The 18,991-nt window shown below is 43.1% G+C and overlaps 1 protein-coding gene and 1 pseudogene across 3 annotated transcripts; one reads left to right on the top strand and one right to left on the bottom strand.

Annotated features, from left to right (window-relative positions):
- Positions 1-1,751: 1,751 nt before the first annotated feature.
- On the bottom strand, positions 1,752-11,632 carry LOC120036075 (anaphase-promoting complex subunit 15-like). Of its 3 annotated transcripts, none has more exons than XM_038982534.1 (5): positions 11,341-11,632; positions 4,668-4,789; positions 4,495-4,554; positions 2,636-2,776; positions 1,752-2,526 (listed from the first exon to the last, which is right to left on the bottom strand). In XM_038982534.1, exons 1-5 carry the CDS (start codon positions 11,381-11,383, stop codon positions 2,479-2,481), a joined length of 414 nt encoding a protein of 137 aa, XP_038838462.1. In that variant the 5' UTR covers positions 11,384-11,632; the 3' UTR covers positions 1,752-2,478. The 3 variants fall into 3 exon arrangements, with proteins under 3 accessions (XP_038838462.1, XP_038838464.1, XP_038838463.1); XM_038982536.1 differs by having other exon boundaries at positions 4,668-4,793; positions 11,401-11,631; XM_038982535.1 differs by having other exon boundaries at positions 4,668-4,793; positions 11,341-11,627.
- A 288-nt stretch (positions 11,633-11,920) lies between these two features.
- On the top strand, positions 11,921-16,200 carry LOC120036066 (annotated as a pseudogene).
- The last annotated feature ends 2,791 nt before the right edge of the window (positions 16,201-18,991 follow it).

The following is an 18,991-nucleotide window of genomic DNA, read 5'->3' as shown; positions in this document are numbered from 1 at the left end:
AATGTGAGAACATGATTATGATTTGTGTGAGCCGAGTGAGGACACAGTTACCAGTGAGGCACAGAGCAGCATTAGTTCCATTCAAAGCAGAGTATTATTGTCTGATAGTAACATCAGAGACTGCTGTGTAACAGTGTCTAATAAACATTATTTTGTGCTGTAAATACTGCTGTCACTTTTATTTTCTGTACATGTGTGCTTTCTGGATCCTTCTGTTTGTAGGAAGAGAGAAACCTGACTATAGACTCACTCCACACATGTGCCTGTACACCTGATCCACCCATGTCTGTCTGTCTCTCACTCCCCCCCCCTTTCTCTCTGCCCCCCTACATCTCGAGTGTCTTGAGTCAACATATTAAGAACTTTCTCTGTAGCCAACCAGTGATGTATTGCTGTATGTTTATTATGACATAATAATTAGTCAATAATAATGTAATTGTGAGAAACAATGGAGTGGGGCTGGGGAGGGGTACTATGGCCACACCTGTTTTCTGTGAATAAAACAAACATGCCCCAGGTTATCAATGAATAATTCAGATGCCCAGCTTCCTTACTACCCACTCTGCCCTCACCTGTGGAGCTCTGACTATAGACACACACAATAACCTTTTGCATTTCTCCTATTTGACAACCGCATCTCTGGGCAGATGAGTCTTGTTTTTGCTGTACGGCGGTTATGTGGGAGAGAATATTATTTTTACAAGAGGTTTGTGTTATGGTAGGTTGAGTTGTAGGAGTTCAATGTAGCGTTGTTTGTCAGTGAGGTGAGGGAATCTCCTGTCACTCAGCGTAAAACTCTAGTAACTGCAGTATGGAGTTGGCCGGAGGAACAGCTGTGTATGTGGGTTAGCTTGCTGGGCTATAAGTACAGAATGGACTGTAATGGGTGTTTGTGTAATTGAGGAATAGTTTATTTTATTATCGTTTTTAATGAATAGTATGTGCGCTGGTAGTCTCCCTTCTCCTGGTGTGTGTTTAGATATGTGTGTTAGTGTGTGTACCTACTGTATGTGTGTGTTTTCCCTTGCAGCAGTACTATGGTGTCTGGTGCCATAACGCTGGCCTTCCTCCCCCTGCTGTTGACTTTTATTCCCTACCACTACTACTTTGTGTTGTTCTACCGGGCGGTGCTGGTGAGGATGTGATATGACTGTATTACTATGCTGAGCCGGGAAGAGAGGGTCTTCCAGTATGTTCTGACCCACGCCACCCCCGGCGACCCAGAAAGCATCCTGAAAACCTTTGACCTCTGGTGCAGCAAGGTGGAGTTCAGCAGCAACATCGGCCCCAAGAAAGGTGACCCCACCTGACTGAAATCCCTCTCTTCTCCATCCACATTTGCCTGTCTGACCACACCTCTGTGTGTGTAGGTAAGATAAGGGACCGGATTATTTTCCAAGCATTGCCCTCTGACAGTGCTGGGTTCCCACTGTGGATACAGCACAGTGCGTATCGCCTGGGCACCAGGCTCTACAGTGTGGAAATTGATGCAAGAATCACTGCCATAGCAGAGGTCACATGAGGCTTCGACGATGACACAGTGAGAGACAGACACACATATCTATTATTAAGACATACAAGGTTGGGTACAATTTACTTCTGGTTTTGTTGTCTGAGCTTCCTGCTGCCTTGACCCTCCCAGTCTCCTGCTGCCTTCTGCTTAGTGCCCCCTGCAGGTTGAATATCGCTCTCAGACAGCATCTAACACGTGTTTTACAAGTCTGTGTGGCATCAATAAATCCATTACGTACATTATCTGTACAAAATGTTTTTCTTTATTTACATAAGACACTGGACCAATTAAAAAGGTATTTACTTTACATACAGACATACATACGAGCACCTGTGATGTTCCTTTTTAAAATCAGTTTTGTTGAATGCTAACATTCTATATAGCATGTTTGTTTTTACTCTCCAGGTTTCTGTTGGCAGCACACCCACACACAGCAGATTACACAAGTGCAGAGTACAGGCTAAGGTTTATGCCCATTCAGATGTGACACGACTGGCAACGGACGGAAGGACGGACGGGGGAATCAAAGTACACACACAGAACAACGAGTACCAGAGAGGGGAGTGAGTGCACTCTGATGTCCTTGAGTTTGATGTGTGCATAGTCTAAACAAAGGGTCTGAGTGTCTCGTGATCTGTGGGGGAGGACAGAACTAGCAGAGGGGAGGTTGAGGTGGAGCAGGGGTTCTTTCTCCTAATGTTGCAAAAACACTTATTTCAAGAGAATTTCTTTTACAGTTTACAGTCTTCACACATTGCAACTGTAGAACACTGAATGAGAGAACACGCACACAGCACTTTCTCCATGCAGTAAAACCCCACGCTGCCCACACCTCCCCCTTTAGTTTCACAGGGTGGGTGTGAACAGCAGGGAAAGTTCACCAGCCAAAAGCCACTGTCCGGCAGAGGAGATCCAGCTGGAGCGCTACCAAGGGGGCATCAGAGAGTAGCGAGGATTACTCTGGTCTAGATCATCCACTGGTCCTGGTCTTGGTCTGCTCCCTCCATATCTACCTGAGAGAGGGATGAGTGACATTAAGAATCCAAAGGCCTAGTATTTCCCTTATATAGTGCTCCATAGACGTGACCCCTAACCCCTGATTGTGTGTGTATTCGCATTGACCTCGTTGACCTCTCCGTCGTCCGGTGACTCGTTGTAGTCGTTCATCTCATCTATGTCCTGCATGTCCTCTTCATCCTCCGAGTCTTCCTCACTATCTTCCTCATCCTCATCCTCCTCCTCTTCTTCCTCGTCAAATGTTTGCTACACACCCAGAGAACACAAACACACCAGAGTGAGCATGGGAAAATGACAGAAAACATCCTTAACAGCCACTATAAATGAAAGGACCACTGTCTTATTTTCATCCAAACGTTGACGCAAAATGGTAATCAATCAAATTGTATTTATAAAGCCCTTTTTTCATCAGCCGATGTCACAAAGTGCTATACAGAAATCCAGGCTAAAACCCCAAACAGCAAGCAAAGCAGAAGCATTGTGGCTATGAAAAACTCCCTAGAAAGGCAGGAACCTAGGAAGTTATTTTCTGGCTGTGCCAGTTGGAGATAAGAGTACAAGGCCATTAAGGCCGGATCGTTCTTCAAAATGTTCAAATGTTCATAGATGACCAGCAGAGTCAAATAATAATCACAGTGGTTGTAGAGGGTGCAACAGGTCAGTACCTCAGGAGTAAATGTCAGTTGGTTTTTCATAGCCAAGCATTTTTATTTTATTTAACTAGGCAAGTCAGTTAAAAACAAATTCTTATTTACAATGACGGCCTACCCCGGCCAAACCCTAACGACGCTGGGCCAATTGTGCACCACCCTATGGGACTCCCAATCACGGCCTGTTGTAATACAGTCTGGAATCGAACCAGGGTCTGTAGTGACTGAGATGCAGTGCCTTAGACCACTGAGCCTCATTCAGAGGTCAGAGATCGAGACAGCAGGTACGGTAGAGGGCTGGAAGGAGAGAGTTGAAAACAGCAGGTCTGAGGACAAGGTAGCACATCCAGTGAAACGATATGTAAAATTTGAGGAATTAAATGTCATGAGATATTAAAACCTCTCCCTAGCTGCTAAACTCTCTTTCTGTGTACCACACCACCATAACCAAGTTCACACAGGGTAGGGGGTTTAGGATCACCATCTTTAACTTTAGTTGGTTTGAATGTGAGCTAGCAAGCATTACAAAAGCAAAACAGCAATCTTGAACCACAGAGACTGTCATCCTGGGAAACAGCATGGACATCTCTGTCTGAGAAGACACACACACTTCACTGAGACAGGATAGCTATCAGCATCCATCTAGATAACAGACCGGGATAGATTAGTACACAGCTGATCAGATGTTGGTTTCAGTGACCCTAAAACATATATCTGTGGGGAATGTAGCTAGCTGTGCTGTTCTCTCCTACTGAAGCTTTACTCCATCTTTGGATGGTATAATTTAAGCTCTTGCTTGCCCTCCCTCCTCTGGCCCTAATGACTCCCCCTAACCTGGGAGCTGTTGGGAATAACCACAAAATGCAAACATGAACTTCTCTATTTTATTGAATTGTAATGCCTTCCCACCCCCACATAGAACCAACTACAAAATACATTACAATTGGATGTTCTGGTGCTGCTCGGGCAATTTAAAATATTGATTTGGGACCTTCTTATTGAGGAATGTAATAAAACAAATTGAGATTTGTGTTGTACTGTATTTTACTGGATATATATTCTTTTCGATTTGGTCGTATGAAATTGTCATTGCAGGGATCCATTGTGAAAGAGACCCTGGTCTCAATGGTGACTCCCTGCTTAAATAAAGGTAAAATAAATGTGAACATGATTCACCTTTGTAATATCGCAGGACTTGGTCAAAATCCATAAGCATCTTGTATACATTTGGGTCAACTTTTGGATGAAAATATGAGTGACCGACAGTTCAGTTGTCTAGGTAAGTAAAATAAACATTATTTAAAGCTCAGATACCTCGAAAATTGGCTTCCCAATAGGCATCAGGCTATTGTCCTTCTCTGCGATGCTCTGTAACTAAGGGGGAGAGACAGGAGAGGTCAGTGTGTGTATGTCTGAACCCAGGTTGGCTCTGTCACTCCTTCTAGTCTTGCCCTGTCTTTTCTCTTTCTGTGTTTGTTTGATTGTACCCAGGTCTGGTGCTGTTGCTCCTGTTGGTGTAGCTCTGTCTCATCCACACACGGCCGGTCCAGGTTGAACCACAGAGTCTCTGTGATCCTGGGAAACAGCGAGGGGAACTGCGTGGACATCTCTGTCTGAGAAGACACACAGACTTCACTGAGACAGGATAGCTATCAGCACCCATCTAGATAACAGACCTGACTAGATGAGTACACAGCTAATCAGATGTTGGTTTCAGTGACCCTAACAATGTGTGGAGAGTGTAGTGTAATAAATACCATTTAAAATAACACAAGCATATTGCTATTACATTGTTATAACTAACTTCTTTCTAAGCAGGGTTTCTCACACACCCAGAGACAGATGGCTGACACAGAACATTCATAAACACTGATAAGAAAAGGGTGCAGACACACACACATACCCAAGGACGGAGGGCTGACTACGCACACACAAAATCTCCTGTTTAGCTGAACATTTGATAACAAAGAACTTTTGTTGCAAGACTCAGAAGGATGACGTCCAGCTCATCAGGACCAATCTGAGAAGACAACAACCTGATCAGGACCAACCAGAAAACCAGATCTACCAGACTCAACCTACTTTCTGTGTTGTATAAAATGTCTATGCATTTCTGTTATCTGGGCTTTTTTCTGGAGGTTCTCTATGAGCCGAAGGAACGAGACCGTATACGCTTGTACCAGATATCTTTACTCATAATTAAACTGTCGCTTGTCATACAATTTATCACCTTGTCTGAATCGATCCTTGACCGGCTCGCCCTTCTCCATATCCAATTATCAACAGAAACATGGTAAGCAGAGGATGGTTGTCTAGATACCCGGTCCAGAGTGGTTGATATGGATGTGAGGGGGCGAGTTGGTGGAAGGACGGTTCACGGAGGACAGGTGAAATTCTTTGGGGGGAGGACGAAAGTTCTGCTCAACTCGGGAAACTGATCTTCTGGTCGACCATAAACAAGGTAAGCAAGACCTGTTAAATCAAACTTTGCATATTGTCGTATAGTTCTTCCAAATTTTGATCAGTGGTACCGAGTCTGGGTAAGAATTCTTGTTTAAATTTATGAGCATAGATGACATGTGAACGACAGTGAAGTGAACATATGTGGGAATAATTTGTAAGTCTTAAGCGCTATTATATAGTCCGGCTTGTGACCGGTGAGGAATAGGCTTAATTTGTGTTAAAAGCGCTATTATATAGTCCGGCTTGTGACCGGTGAGGAATAGGCTTAATGTGATAAAAAGATCTATTCGTATAGTCCGGCTTGTGACCGGTGAGGAATATAGTAAGCACTATTCAATAGTCCGGCTATTCAGTCGGTGAAGGGTAGGCTTAAAATTGGGATAGGCACTATTCAATAGTCCGGCTATTCAGCCGGTGAAGGATAGGCTTGTTCCATCCCCATTCATATAGTCCGGCTGTGACCGGTGACGAGTGGGGTAAAGTTTGTCAAGACCTATTAGTATGGTCCGGCTTGTGTCCGGTGAGGAGTAGGCTAGACTTATTCAATAGTCCGGGCGATTGTCCGGTGAAGAATAGTCTATTTGTGTTTGTAGGCGCCAGGTTGAAAAATTTTCAATGTTTAAGTGTAATGTTTCCAATGTCTAAAGTCTAAGTGTTCAACGTCTAAAGGGTAATGTTCATAGTGGGAAAAATTTAAATGTTTAATGTAAAAAATACACACTCATAACTCTTAGAGCTGTACAGAGAATGGACAGAAGATGGCAGTATTGCAGCACTCAACGGTCTCTTAGCAAACGGGAGCCTGTTTGAGTGCTGGTGACAGAAAAAACTTAGAACCAATTCGGAGTAGAGAGAATACATTTAATAACTTATTTAGGTTAAATTTACAGACTAATGATATTATTGTTATGGATTGGCTGACATGCGATATAAATTTAGCGAAGTATATGGTAAGTTTACACTTTGGAATGGAAAGAGTTGAGAAGTTGATTTTACTTATAGGATAGTTTTGCTGCTAAACTTAGTTGGAGTAACTAGATGTTTTGCCTAGAGGCATGAATAAGACAGTCATTTTTGGTATTATATTGGCTAGTTGCTGCGTTCTGAATACAGGTTGAGCGCTAGTAAACGCATATCTTTATTTGAACTATACTAATCTATTTGATAAAAGTACTAAACCTGTATATTTAACATTTGATAATGATTTACCGGGTGTGGCCGTATTAAATTATGCTAGAGAAAATTGGTTGTGTCATTTAGAGGGAAAATGTGTACATTATAGCTTTGAGATACTTTTCAAAAGTTGCTGAAAGTTATTGGTTTTGGTTTAGGTAACACCAGAGAATTCGAACAATAAGTAAACGTATTCTAAACGTGATCTGTTTTCATTATGGGGGACAAAGAACGACTCGCAACCTGGTATGGCTGGCATGAGAGTTTTTAAAGGGACAGTGTACGTTTATCACAGTTGTATGGTTAGTACATGAAACATCGGGGAAATTTAAAACGAATGATTTAAGGGTATTATCATAATTATTAGGTTTTGTTTTTGTGGTAAACGTTTTGGGTTAAGGAGTTTTCCGTGTCCCGAGAGACAAGATAATATTAGGTGTTTTACTTTCTGAGTTTTATTTAGACAAGGGACTTTGTTAAGATAAAGGGTTCTTTTGGTATGTCTAGATATGGAACACAAATGTAGGTGTAACCTTTTTGACCTCTTTTCGTTGCATTTTCCTGTCAATCACGGGGGGATCAATCACGGGGGGATGTAGTGAGAATAATGAAATTGTGGTCATTTGGGAATACTAGTTTTGAGGTAAATTGATATAATAGAGTTTATAACTCTTGACCATAATTGTAGTTTTAACCATAGAGGAGTCAGGATTCTGTTTTTAAACATTGGCTATGACGGTTTTGAATGGGCTGTTATTGAATTGGTTTGAACAGGAGATATTTTAAGCCTATAGGGCATGGAAATAAAAGTGATAGAGAGCTTATTAGTAAAGAAAGGAATTTATATGGTTAGCATTTGTTTTGGCCATAAGAAGATAGAGATAGGTTTATTAAGGTTATGTAAGGACTTTAGAGATTGACACTATAAGACATGTTGTTAATTTTAAATCCATGATTTTAGATAAAGTCAAAACAGTGAGACACTTAGTTAATGTTTGGGACCAAGCTACAGACAGATAAGGGAAAGGGCAGACAGAGTGGCCCTCCCCGCACTGCTGAGACCTTGAAGGTTTGAGAGCAGAGAAGGGAGTTTTGGAAGGGGTGCCAGGACAGAGATAACAGAATGGGTAGATAACAGTTACTGAATGGAGACAAAAGGGAGAATTGGACATGTGGAAAATAAAAGGGGCGCTCCTAAATAATAATGTAGAACATAAGAAAATTTAATAAGGTTGATACCTGGGCAGAGCCAGGTATCAAACGGGGGAGGGGTACATTGTGGTCTAGGATAGGATGGGGCCTATTGGATAATAAACTAATAATAATAATAAAAAATAAAAAATTCTAGCTAATAAATAGGCATAGAAGTTAAATATATAATCAGATAGAACAAATGACAAACTGTTTGTTAACCAAACCTGTATGTCCAAGAGTTTATGCATTGCAGGTGAATTAAAGGAGAAGGTGATTAACCCGACCTGGGGGCATATCGCACTTGGAGGGTGAGACACACTGACACTGCCGAATGATCACAGAGTTAAGGAGAAGAACCGTTACTAATAGAGTTCGGGGATCAACTCCTTAATGAAGAATTTCCTTTTCCCGACCTTTCCTCACTGTGTTTGTTCATAGAAGTGAAAATGTTGCTTGATCTCTGGCTGATGATGTGTTCTCTGGGAGAAGAGGGGGCTTTACAGGACTGCTTGTGGTCCTGAGTTGTCTGTTTAGGATACGATGGGGATGTTACCATCACAGTACTGCCAGAACCACCACCAGTTCCAACAGACCAGGTTCAGCCGGCCTCCTCCACCACTTCAAGACCAAGTCCCACGCCATCACCTGAACTCTACAATCTGGTATAGGTAATAAATGTAAAAGACATCTCAGATAGTGACCAATTGGGGACTGAAACTGGTTATGAGGGAAGGGAGAATGTGGTTGGCCTACAAAACACTTAATAAAAAGGACTGTGTCGTATGTGGACATGCCAGACCTATTCTGGCTGCTCACCCATTTGCCCTAAGTAAGGGGGAAGGTTGGATGTGCATATTGGAAAGTTTAAGCCAAATTCAACCCTGTGTAAAACTCTGAGTCTTGTGTTCCCAGAAGTCCGTCCCCAGAGGACACCATTGGGGGTTAAGGCATATGGGGATATTACAGCTGTAACACTGGTATAGGTAGAGGTATGGACTATGGGAGGTTCCCTGCTGCTGCCTGCATTGCTAATGTCACTATTAAATGGAGGTGTTGCTGATGTATGGTGGATGTGTGGACCTACCAGGCGGTTGACCACATTTTGAAAGGAGATTATCAGGGAACATGTGTTTTGGCCAGTCTGATAAACACCATTGCCTATTATTGAGGTTACAGCTAACCAACTTTTGGGAGCTGCACATGACAGAGGCTTGGGACCAACCCAGGAGACGGCAGAAACGTGACGCTCCTTGGTCCGAGAGTACAGATAACATCCACACCAACCTGTTGGGGGTCCCAATAGGGGTCCCCCACGAATTCCAGACATTAAACAGGAATGATGGCCTGTGGCATCTGATGCCCATCATTGGCCCAGCTATTGTTGATGCTAAGCATAATGCCTGGATCAATTATATCTACTATAATTAATAATGATTTGTTAAATACACCCACACAGCACTTACGGGAATGGCTGAACAATTGGATGCTACCTCTAAACCAGTAGACAAAATAGACTAGCACTAGACATGATTCTGGCCAACCAGGGGGGTGTTTGTACAATGTTTGGAGAACAGTGTTAGACGTTTGTCCCTAACAATACTAGTCCGGATGGGAGCATTTCAAAAGCTCTGAGTGGGTTGGCAAGGTTATCGGTGGAGATGGGGGGTCTTGCAGGTGTGGAGGAGAGTGGACTGTTCCCTTGGCTGGGTGGTTGGTTTGGTAAGTACACTACAGTGATGATTACTGGATTTCTGACCCTAAGTTGTTGTTTTTAATATGCTCATGTTCCGTAATGCCTGTATCATACCTTGTTTGAAGAAGTCTGTTACAGATGTGGAAAGGGCCTATGGTATGATGCCGCTGCTTGATGCTCCAGTTGGAGAGGCTGATACGAAATCAAGCTTCCGCAGGAGAGTGGGCTGACAGAGGGGGACCCTTGGTTCGCTGTAGTTGATGTTGTCGAATGAATAAAAAGTGATGTTTGTCCTCCCTGTTGTGAAGGTTTTAAGTTCCCGGGTGGCGACGAGCCCACCTGGTACAGAGTGTATAGAGGGATGGACCTGAGGGTTTAACATGATCTAGCTTTTTATGTCACGTCTCTTTTGAGACGTGAAGAGAGGGAATCAAAACTTTTTCCTTCTGAAAAAGTTCCCCGTCTCTGCTTGTCTTAGCTTTTGTCACGTCTCTTTTGAGACGTGAAGAGAGGGAATTAAAACTTTCTCTCTGAGAAAGTTTCCCTGGTTGTTTACTTTTGCTTTTCTTACTCTTACCTAGTTTATGTCACGTCTCTTGTGAGACGTGAAGAGAGGGCATATGAAACTTTCTCTTCAAGAAAGTTTCTGCATATATTACTCCTGCTTGATCCCATGTTTATGTCACGTCTCTTAGGAGACGTGAAGAGAGGGAATCAAAACTTTATCTTCTGATAAAGTTTACTCTAATTTTGCCATTTATAGCTTTTGTCCTAGCTTTTGTCACGTCTCTTATGAGACGTGAAGAGGGGGATTTGTAATAAATACCATTTAAAATAACACAAGCATATTGCTATTACATTGTTATAACTAACTTCTTTCTAAGCAGGGTTTCTCACACACCCAGAGACAGATGGCTGACACAGAACATTCATAAACACTGATAAGAAAAGGGTGCAGACACACACACATACCCAAGGACGGAGGGCTGACTACGCACACACAAAATCTCCTGTTTAGCTGAACATTTGATAACAAAGAACTTTTGTTGCAAGACTCAGAAGGATGACGTCCAGCTCATCAGGACCAATCTGAGAAGACAACAACCTGATCAGGACCAACCAGAAAACCAGATCTACCAGACTCAACCTACTTTCTGTGTTGTATAAAATGTCTATGCATTTCTGTTATCTGGGCTTTTTTCTGGAGGTTCTCTATGAGCCGAAGGAACGAGACCGTATACGCTTGTACCAGATATCTTTACTCATAATTAAACTGTCGCTTGTCATACAATTTATCACCTTGTCTGAATCGATCCTTGACCGGCTCGCCCTTCTCCATATCCAATTATCAACAGTAGCTAGCGAAAGCTAGCTGTAAAATCTCACAACATAGCTAGCTAGCTGCTAACTTGGGTAGGTTAGCTACTGTAAGAATTGCACAGATTAGGTTTTGAAGACTTTAAAATGGTATCTGTTAAGTTATTGCAGATCTTCCTTACTAGCTAGCAAACACTCTTCATCCTGCATAATGTAGCTAACGCGTTAACTAGCTAGCTATGTTTCGAAACAATATCTAATACATCAACAAAAAATTGTACACATATTTACTGTACATGTCAAAATATTCACCGTCTTACCTGTCAAACCACTATCCCGACTAGTAGCTATCAAAATATACATTTCAAATTTAAACTGACCGGAAACCAGTGTTGTTTTGTAAACGCTCCCGGTGTGTACGCATATCCTTCCACAAACGTTCCGCTTACTAATACCACTACCACTACCACTACCACTACTACTACCACTACCACTACTGCTACTACTGCTACTACTGCTACTATTGCTACTACTGCTACTACTGCTTCTTGTTCTAGAGGTTTATCAAAGATTTGTATAACTAAACTATCTCATTGTTCTATCTTTGGTTTTATGGCAGACTACACTTATTGGTGTATTGCTATACGAGGTCTTCTTCTTTGATATTATTGCGGTTCACAAACAAATGCTATAGGTGCATGCCGCCACCTACTGTTTTGGCTGTATATCAGCCCAACTAATAAAAAAATATATAATAAAAAAAATCTGATTCAACTGCCAACAACCATCCCTACAGGCTCTGGGGCCTGAGAGGGAAGAGCATCTTCGGACAGTATTCTTTGCAATGTTTAGGCAGTGAAGTCCTGTAAACCCCAAAATATTTCAGCTGCAGAAACTATTATGTCCAGTTTCTTGGACTTTTTGTGTGTATGTGCAGGACAATTCATTTATGTAAAATTAACACCATATAATCCACCTTCTTCACAATCAGCATATCAGTTTCCCTCGACTGTTGAACAACATTCTGACTCTCTACAGTCTGTGGAGCATCCACCGCCACATCTTCAGCTCCCCTCACTCCAACTACTTCACGCGCCTCTGTGTAGGAGAGCTGCATTATAGCCCTGCCACTTGCCACTTCGTATTCCTTTACCCTAACTGGGCACTCCAGGGATTTGGGAACGTGGTTGCCATCACAAAGACGGAGATACATGGGGAGAAGGTCCGGATGCCATGTGAGAATTCGTAGGCGAGTGAGTAAATCTCCACTACCACCCGTTCTATTGGCCAACGTGCAACCACTGGAGAATAAACTGGATGATCTACTATCAAGACTATCCTACCAATGGGACATTAAACTGTAATATCTTATGTTTCACAGAGTCGTGGCTAAACGATGACACAGATAATATAGAGCTGGCTGGGTTTTCTGTGTTTCGGCAGGACAGAGCAGCTACGTCTGGTAAGACGAGGGGCGGGGTGTGTTTCTATTTGTCAATAACAGTTGGTGCGTGATGTCTAATATTAAAGAAGTCTCGAGGTATTGCTCCCCTGAGGTAGAGTACCCCATGATAAGCTGTAGACCACAGCATCTACCAAGAGAGTTCTCATCTATATTATTCATAGCCGACTACTGATGCTGGCACTAAGACCGCACTCAATGAGCTGTGTAAGGCCATAAGCAAACAAAAAGTGCTCATCCAGAAGCGGCGCTCCTAGTAGCTGGGGACTTTAACCTTGCTAGCGTCCCACCTCGTCAACAGCCAGTGAAACTGCAGGGCGCCAAATTCAAAACAACAGAAATCCCATAATTAAAATTCCTCAAACATACATGTATTTTACACCATTTTAAAGATACACTTGTTGTAAATCCAGCCACAGTGTCCGATTTCAAAAAGGCTTTACGACGAAAGCACACCAAACGATTATGTTAGGTCAGAGCCAAGTCACAGAAAAACACAGCCATTTTTCCAGCCAAAGAGAGGAGTCACAAAAAGCAGAAATAGAGATAAAATGAATCACTAACCTTTGATGATCTTCATCAGATGACACTCATAGGACTTCATGCTACACAATACATGTATGTTTTGTTCGGTAAAGTTCATATTTATATCCACAAATCTCAGTTTACATTGGCGCGTTTTGCTAGCACAGACTGGAATACGTTCCGGGATTCATCCAATGCCATTGAAGAGTATACCACCTCAGTCACCGGCTTCATCAAGAAGTGCATTGATGACGTCGTCACCACAGTGACTGTACGTACATATCCCAACCTGAAGCCACGGATCCGCACCGAGCTAAAGGCTAGAGCTGCCGCTTTCAAGGAGCAGGACACTGTTCGGATGTTTATAAGAAATCCCACTATGCCCTCAGACGAACCATCAAACAGGCAAAGCGTCAATACAGTACTAAGATTGAATCTTACTACACCGTCTCTGATGCTTGTCGGATGTGGCAGAGCTTGCAAACTATTACGGACTACAAAGGGAAAACCAGCCGTGAGCTGCCCAGTGACGCGAGCCTATCAGATGAGCTAAATGCCTTTTATGCTCGCTTCAAGGAAAGCAACACTGAAGCATGCATGAGAGCACCAGCTGTTCCGGACGACTGTGTGATCAAGCTCTCCATAGCCGATGTGAGCAAGACCTTTAACAGGTCTTGTTTAAAAGTGCAGTGGAAACGCATTCTCTGGAGTGATGAATCACGCTTCACCATCTGGCAGTCAGATGGACTAATCTGGGTTTGGCGGATGCCAGGAGAACGAATATGTATGTTATGCTTTAAAATGTAAAATTAATCAACATTCTATGACTTTTATTGTGTAGGTGGACCAGTCCTGGTGATAGGAGCGGATCCTAAATGTGCCTCTGTGTCAGGAGGACTGCAACAGCTGGTGGGACGACTGCAACAGCTGGTGGGACGACTGCAAGGATGACTTCACCTGCAAACAGGACTGGTACTACGGTTGGGTTTGGACCACAGGTACACACACACATACACATACAAACACACATACACAAAGACACACCAGGCAACAACACATTCGCCATGCTGACCCTCAACACGGGGACCCCTCAAGTGTGCATGCATTGTCCCTACCTGTACTCCCTGTTCACCCACGAGAACAACGAGACAGCCTATAGGAAGGAGGTCAGAGACCACTCCTTCAACGTCAGCAAGACAAAGGAGCTGATCGTGGACTACAGGAAACGGAGGGCTGAGCATGCCCCCATTTACATCAACAGGCAGTGGTGGAAAAAGTTCAATTGTCATACTCAAGTAAAAGTAAAGATACCTTAATAGAAAATTACTCAAGTAAATGTGAAAGTCACCCAGTAAAATCATACTTGAGTAACAGTCTAAAAGTATTTGGTTTCAAAATACTTAAGTATCAAAAGTAAATGTAATTGCTAAAATGTACTTAAGTATTAAAAGTAAAAGTAAAACTATAAATAATTTCAAATTGCTTATATTAAGCAAACCAGAAGGTCCGATTTTCTTGTTTTTTAAATTTACAGATAACCAGGTGCATGCTCGAACACTCAGACATAATTTACAAGCATGTGTTTAGTGGTCAGAGGCAGTAGGAATGACCAGGGATGTTCTCTTGATAAGTGTGCAAATTAGACCATTCTCCTATCCTGCTAAACATTCAAAATATAACGAATATGTTTGGGTGTCAGGGACAATTGATGGAGTAAAAAGTGCATACTTTTCTTTAGGAATGTAGTGAAGTAAAAGTTGTCAAAATATAAATAGTAAAGTACAAATACCCCAAAACACGACTACTTTCAAGTATTTTTACTTAAGTACTTTACACCACTGTCAACAGGGCTGTAGTGGAGCGGGTCGAGAACGTCAAGTTCCTCAGTGTCCACATCATTAAGGATCTATCATAGTCCACACACACCAGCACAGTTGGAGAAGAGGGCACGACAATGCTTCTTCCCCCTTAGGAGGCTGAAAAGATTTGGCATGGGCCCTCAGATCCTCAAAAGGTTCTACAGCTGCACCACTGAGTGCTGACTGACTGCATCAACGCTTCTATACCAGGGACCTCAACCCGATAGAGATGGTTTGGGATGAGTTGGACCGCAGAGTGAAGGAAAAGCAGCCAACAAGTGCTCAGCTCAGCATATGTGGGAACTCCTTCAAGACTGTTGGAAAAGCATTCCAGGTGAAGCTGTTTGAGAGAATGCCAATAGTGTGCAAAGCTGTCATCAAGGCAAAGGGTGGCTACTTTGAAGAATATCAAATATATTTAGATTTGTTTAATACTTTTTGGTTACTACATGATTCCATATATGTTATTTCATAGTTTTGATGTCTTCACTATTATTCTACAATGTAGAAAATAGTACAAATTCTATTTTATTTATTTAACCTTTATTTAAGTCAGTTAACAACAAATTCCTATTTACAATGACGACCTACCAAATAAAGAAAAACCCTGGAATGAGTGGATGTCTCCAAACCTTTGACTGGAACTGTACATATCTATCTCAATTACCTCGTACCCCTGCACATCGACTCTGTACTGGTACCCCGTGTATATAGCCAAGTTATCGTACTCATTGTGTATTTTGTTATTACTTTTCTATTATTTCTCTTTTTTCTTTCTCTGCATGGTTGGGAAGGGCCTGTAAGTAAGCATTTCACTGTTAGTCTACACCTGTTGTTTACAAAGCATGTGATTAATAAAATGTGATTTGATTTGACACACATACACACACACACACAGGTATACACTCTCTCACAGACACACACAAACATTTAAATGCAAAATAAAACATTGTTTCTTTATCCTGTCCTCTCCTCCCTTTCTCCTCTTTTCTCTCCACTCTATCATTCTTTCATCGTCTCTCTCTCTCTCTCTCTCTCTCCTCCCTCTCTCCCAGGCCGTAACCGTTGTCCTGCTGAGGCTAAGTGTCGTAAGTGGACAGATGTCTTCCCTACAGCCCAGATTATGTGTGAGAAGATTTGCTCTGACTCCTACAGCTACTGTACACCACCCTCTCCAAGCCTTCTAGCTGCTGCCTGCAGCTGTGGTTCACCGGAAAGAACCCCAACAAGAAGGTGGCAGAATACTGCTTAAACCACGCCCCCTGGCAACGTGCTGCCCCCGCAACACACTCCTCCTCCTGGCAACAATGTCATTAAGCATTGTTCTGCTTTGAATAAAACCACAGATGCTTATGTCATAGATGGCTTTATGTGTCCTTGTATTCCTACACACTGTAACTGTGTTTCTGTGGCTATATGTCTCATATCAAATTACATCCTATTCCACACAGTTAAATAAAGGTTAAATAAAAAAATACAAAATATGCACTACTTTTGACCAGAGCCACAGGAAAATAATGACCCCTTTCCTCAGTCCTCACCCTTACTCCCTTTTCATGCTGTCCTCTTCTCCCTTCCCTCCTCTCTTTCCTCTCCTGTAGAAGGGTTCAGTGTTTAGTGTTTGGCACTCAGCCCTCCTTGGCACTGAAGCTGCCAACAGAACCTTACTCTCTGTCTAGGACGTTAGGATATTTCAGGGAACCAAAAACACATGACCAGTCTGAGAGGGAGGCCAATCTGCTTCAGTTCTCAGTAATTATGGGGTGTTCCATTCTCCTGTGTGTGTGTGTGTGTGTGCGTACAGTCTGTTCTAGTCTTTTATGTTTTCATTTGTCACAGAGCGTATTATGGGCGTGGCTAGCCTCCTGGTACCTGTGGTTACCAGGCCATAGTCCTCACCCCTGCTGCCTGAGATGCAGCACATACTCTCTCACAGAAGCACATACACACACATGTACAGAGACTCACATTCATGTAGCCTCCACACACACACCACGCTCTGTGTGATGACATAGCCAAGAATAGCAGAAAGATGGACGAGGTCCATAAGGCTATTAATACCCAGCCTCTCTCCAGGTCCCACTCATCTCATGCTCTACAAATCAAATCAAATTGTATTGGTCACATACACATGGTCAGCAGATGTTAATGTGAGTGTAGAGCAATGCTTGTGCTTCTAGTTCTGACAGTGCAGTAATATCGAACAAGTAATCTAACAATTCCACAACAACTACCTAATACACACAAATCTAAAGGGATGGAATAAGAATATGTACATATAAATATATGGAAGAGCGATGACCGAGCGGCATAGGCAAGGTGCAATAGATGGTATAAGGTACAGTATATTCATATGAGATGAGTAATGTAAGATATGTTAACATTATTAAAGTGGCATTGTTGAAATTGACTAGTGATCCATTTATTAAAGTGGCCAGTGATATGAGTCTGTATGTAGGCAGCAGCCTCTCTGAGTTAGTGATGGCTGTTTAGCAGTCTGATGCCCTTGAGATAGAAGCTGTTTTTCAGTCTCTCGGTCCCACCTTTGATGCACCTGTACTGACCTCGCCTGCTGGTTGTTGTCCTTGACTATCTTTTTGGCCTTTCTGTGACATCGGGTGCTGTAGGTGTCTTGAATGGCAGGTAGTTTGCCCCCGGTGATGCGTTGTGCAGACCGCACCACCCTCTGGAGAGCCTTGAGGTTGAGGGAGGTGCAGTTGTCGTACCAGGCGGTGATACAGCCCAACAGGATGCTCTCGATTGTGCATTTGTAAAAGTATGTCAGGGTTTTAGGTGACAAGCCACATTTCTTCAGCCTCCTGAGGTTGAAGAGGCGCTGTCAAGCCTTCTTCACCACACTATTTGTGTGAGTGGACCATTTCAGTTTGTCTGTGATGTGTACGCTGAGGAACTTAAAACGTTCCACCTTCTCCACTACTGTCCCTTCGATGTGGATAGGGGGGTGCTCCCTCTGCTGTTTCCTGAAGTCCACAATCATCTTCTTTGTTTTGTTGACGTTGAGTGTGAGGGTATTTTCCTGACACCACACTCCGAGGGCCCTCACCTCCTCTCTGTAGGCTGTCTCGTTGTTGTTGGTAATCAAGCCCACTACTGTTGTGTCGTCTGCAAACTTGATGATTGAGTTGGAGGCGTGCATGGCCACGCAGTCATGGGTGAACAGGGAGTACAGGAGGGGGCTGAGCACGCACCCTTGTGGGGCCCCAGTGTTGAGGGTCAGTGAAGTGGAGATGTTGTTTCCTACCTTTACCACCTGGGGGCGGCCCGTCAGAAAGTCCAGGACCTAATTGCACAGTGCGGGGTTGAGACCCAGGGCCTCCAACGTAATGATGAGCTTGTAGGGTACTATGGTGTTGAATGCTGAGCTATAGTCAATTAACAGCATTCTTACATAGGTGTTACTCTTATCCAGATGGGATAGGGCAGTGTGCAGTGTGATGGCGATTGCATCGTCTGTGGACCTGTTGGGGCGGTAAGTAAATTGAAGTGGGTCTAGGGTGACAGGTAAGGTAGAGATGATATGGTCCTTGACTAGTCTCTCAAAGCAATTCATGATGACAGAAGTGAGTGCTACGGGGCGATAGTCATTTAGTTGAGTTAACTTTGCCTTCTTGGGTACAGGAACAATGGCGGCCATCTTGAAGCATGTGGGGACAGCAAACTGGGAAAAGGAGAGACTGAATATGCCCGTAAAGACACCAGCCAGCTGGTCTGCGCATGCTCTGAGAACGCGGCAAGGGATGCCATCTTTGTGTGTGTGTGTGTGTGTGTGTGTGTGTGGGGGTGTGTGTGTGTACGTGTGCATGTGTTGATGCAGACAAAGCACTTCTTTTAAACATCAATTGGGCTGGGATTAAGCTTTAGGAATAGGTTGAAGGATCAGGCTTGGTTTACAAAATAAGTTACAACTTCAAAACAATAGTCACAGTCCTGTGGGAGCACTTCTGTGTTATGACCACTAGGTGGACTCACACCTCGCATAGAAAATGCAACACCATACAAACATTAAGTGAACCAAGTATTAATTATTACTATTGTTAACCCTCCCGTTGTCTCGGCGGGTCAGAGCGACCCCGGGCAGTTCCGAGTTGATTGCCCGTGTCTGTG

This window comes from Salvelinus namaycush, unplaced genomic scaffold (assembly GCF_016432855.1).
Source record: "Salvelinus namaycush isolate Seneca unplaced genomic scaffold, SaNama_1.0 Scaffold12, whole genome shotgun sequence".
In the NCBI taxonomy this organism is placed as follows: domain Eukaryota; kingdom Metazoa; phylum Chordata; class Actinopteri; order Salmoniformes; family Salmonidae; genus Salvelinus; species Salvelinus namaycush.
The sequence above is the reverse complement of the archived record's forward strand: the minus strand, read 5'-3'. Positions and strand labels throughout refer to the sequence as shown.

Excerpts from the sequence above, each read along its gene's own strand:
- LOC120036075 (XM_038982534.1), bottom strand. The coding sequence starts at position 11,383 with ATGTATATTTTGATAGCTACTAGTCGGGATAGTGGTTTGACAG. Across the intron at positions 4,555-4,667 it reads AGCAACAGCACCAGACCTGG|TTACAGAGCATCGCAGAGAA; the intron begins GTACAATCAAAC and ends TCTCCCCCTTAG. Across the intron at positions 2,777-4,494 it reads TTGGGAAGCCAATTTTCGAG|CAAACATTTGACGAGGAAGA; the intron begins GTATCTGAGCTT and ends CTGGGTGTGTAG.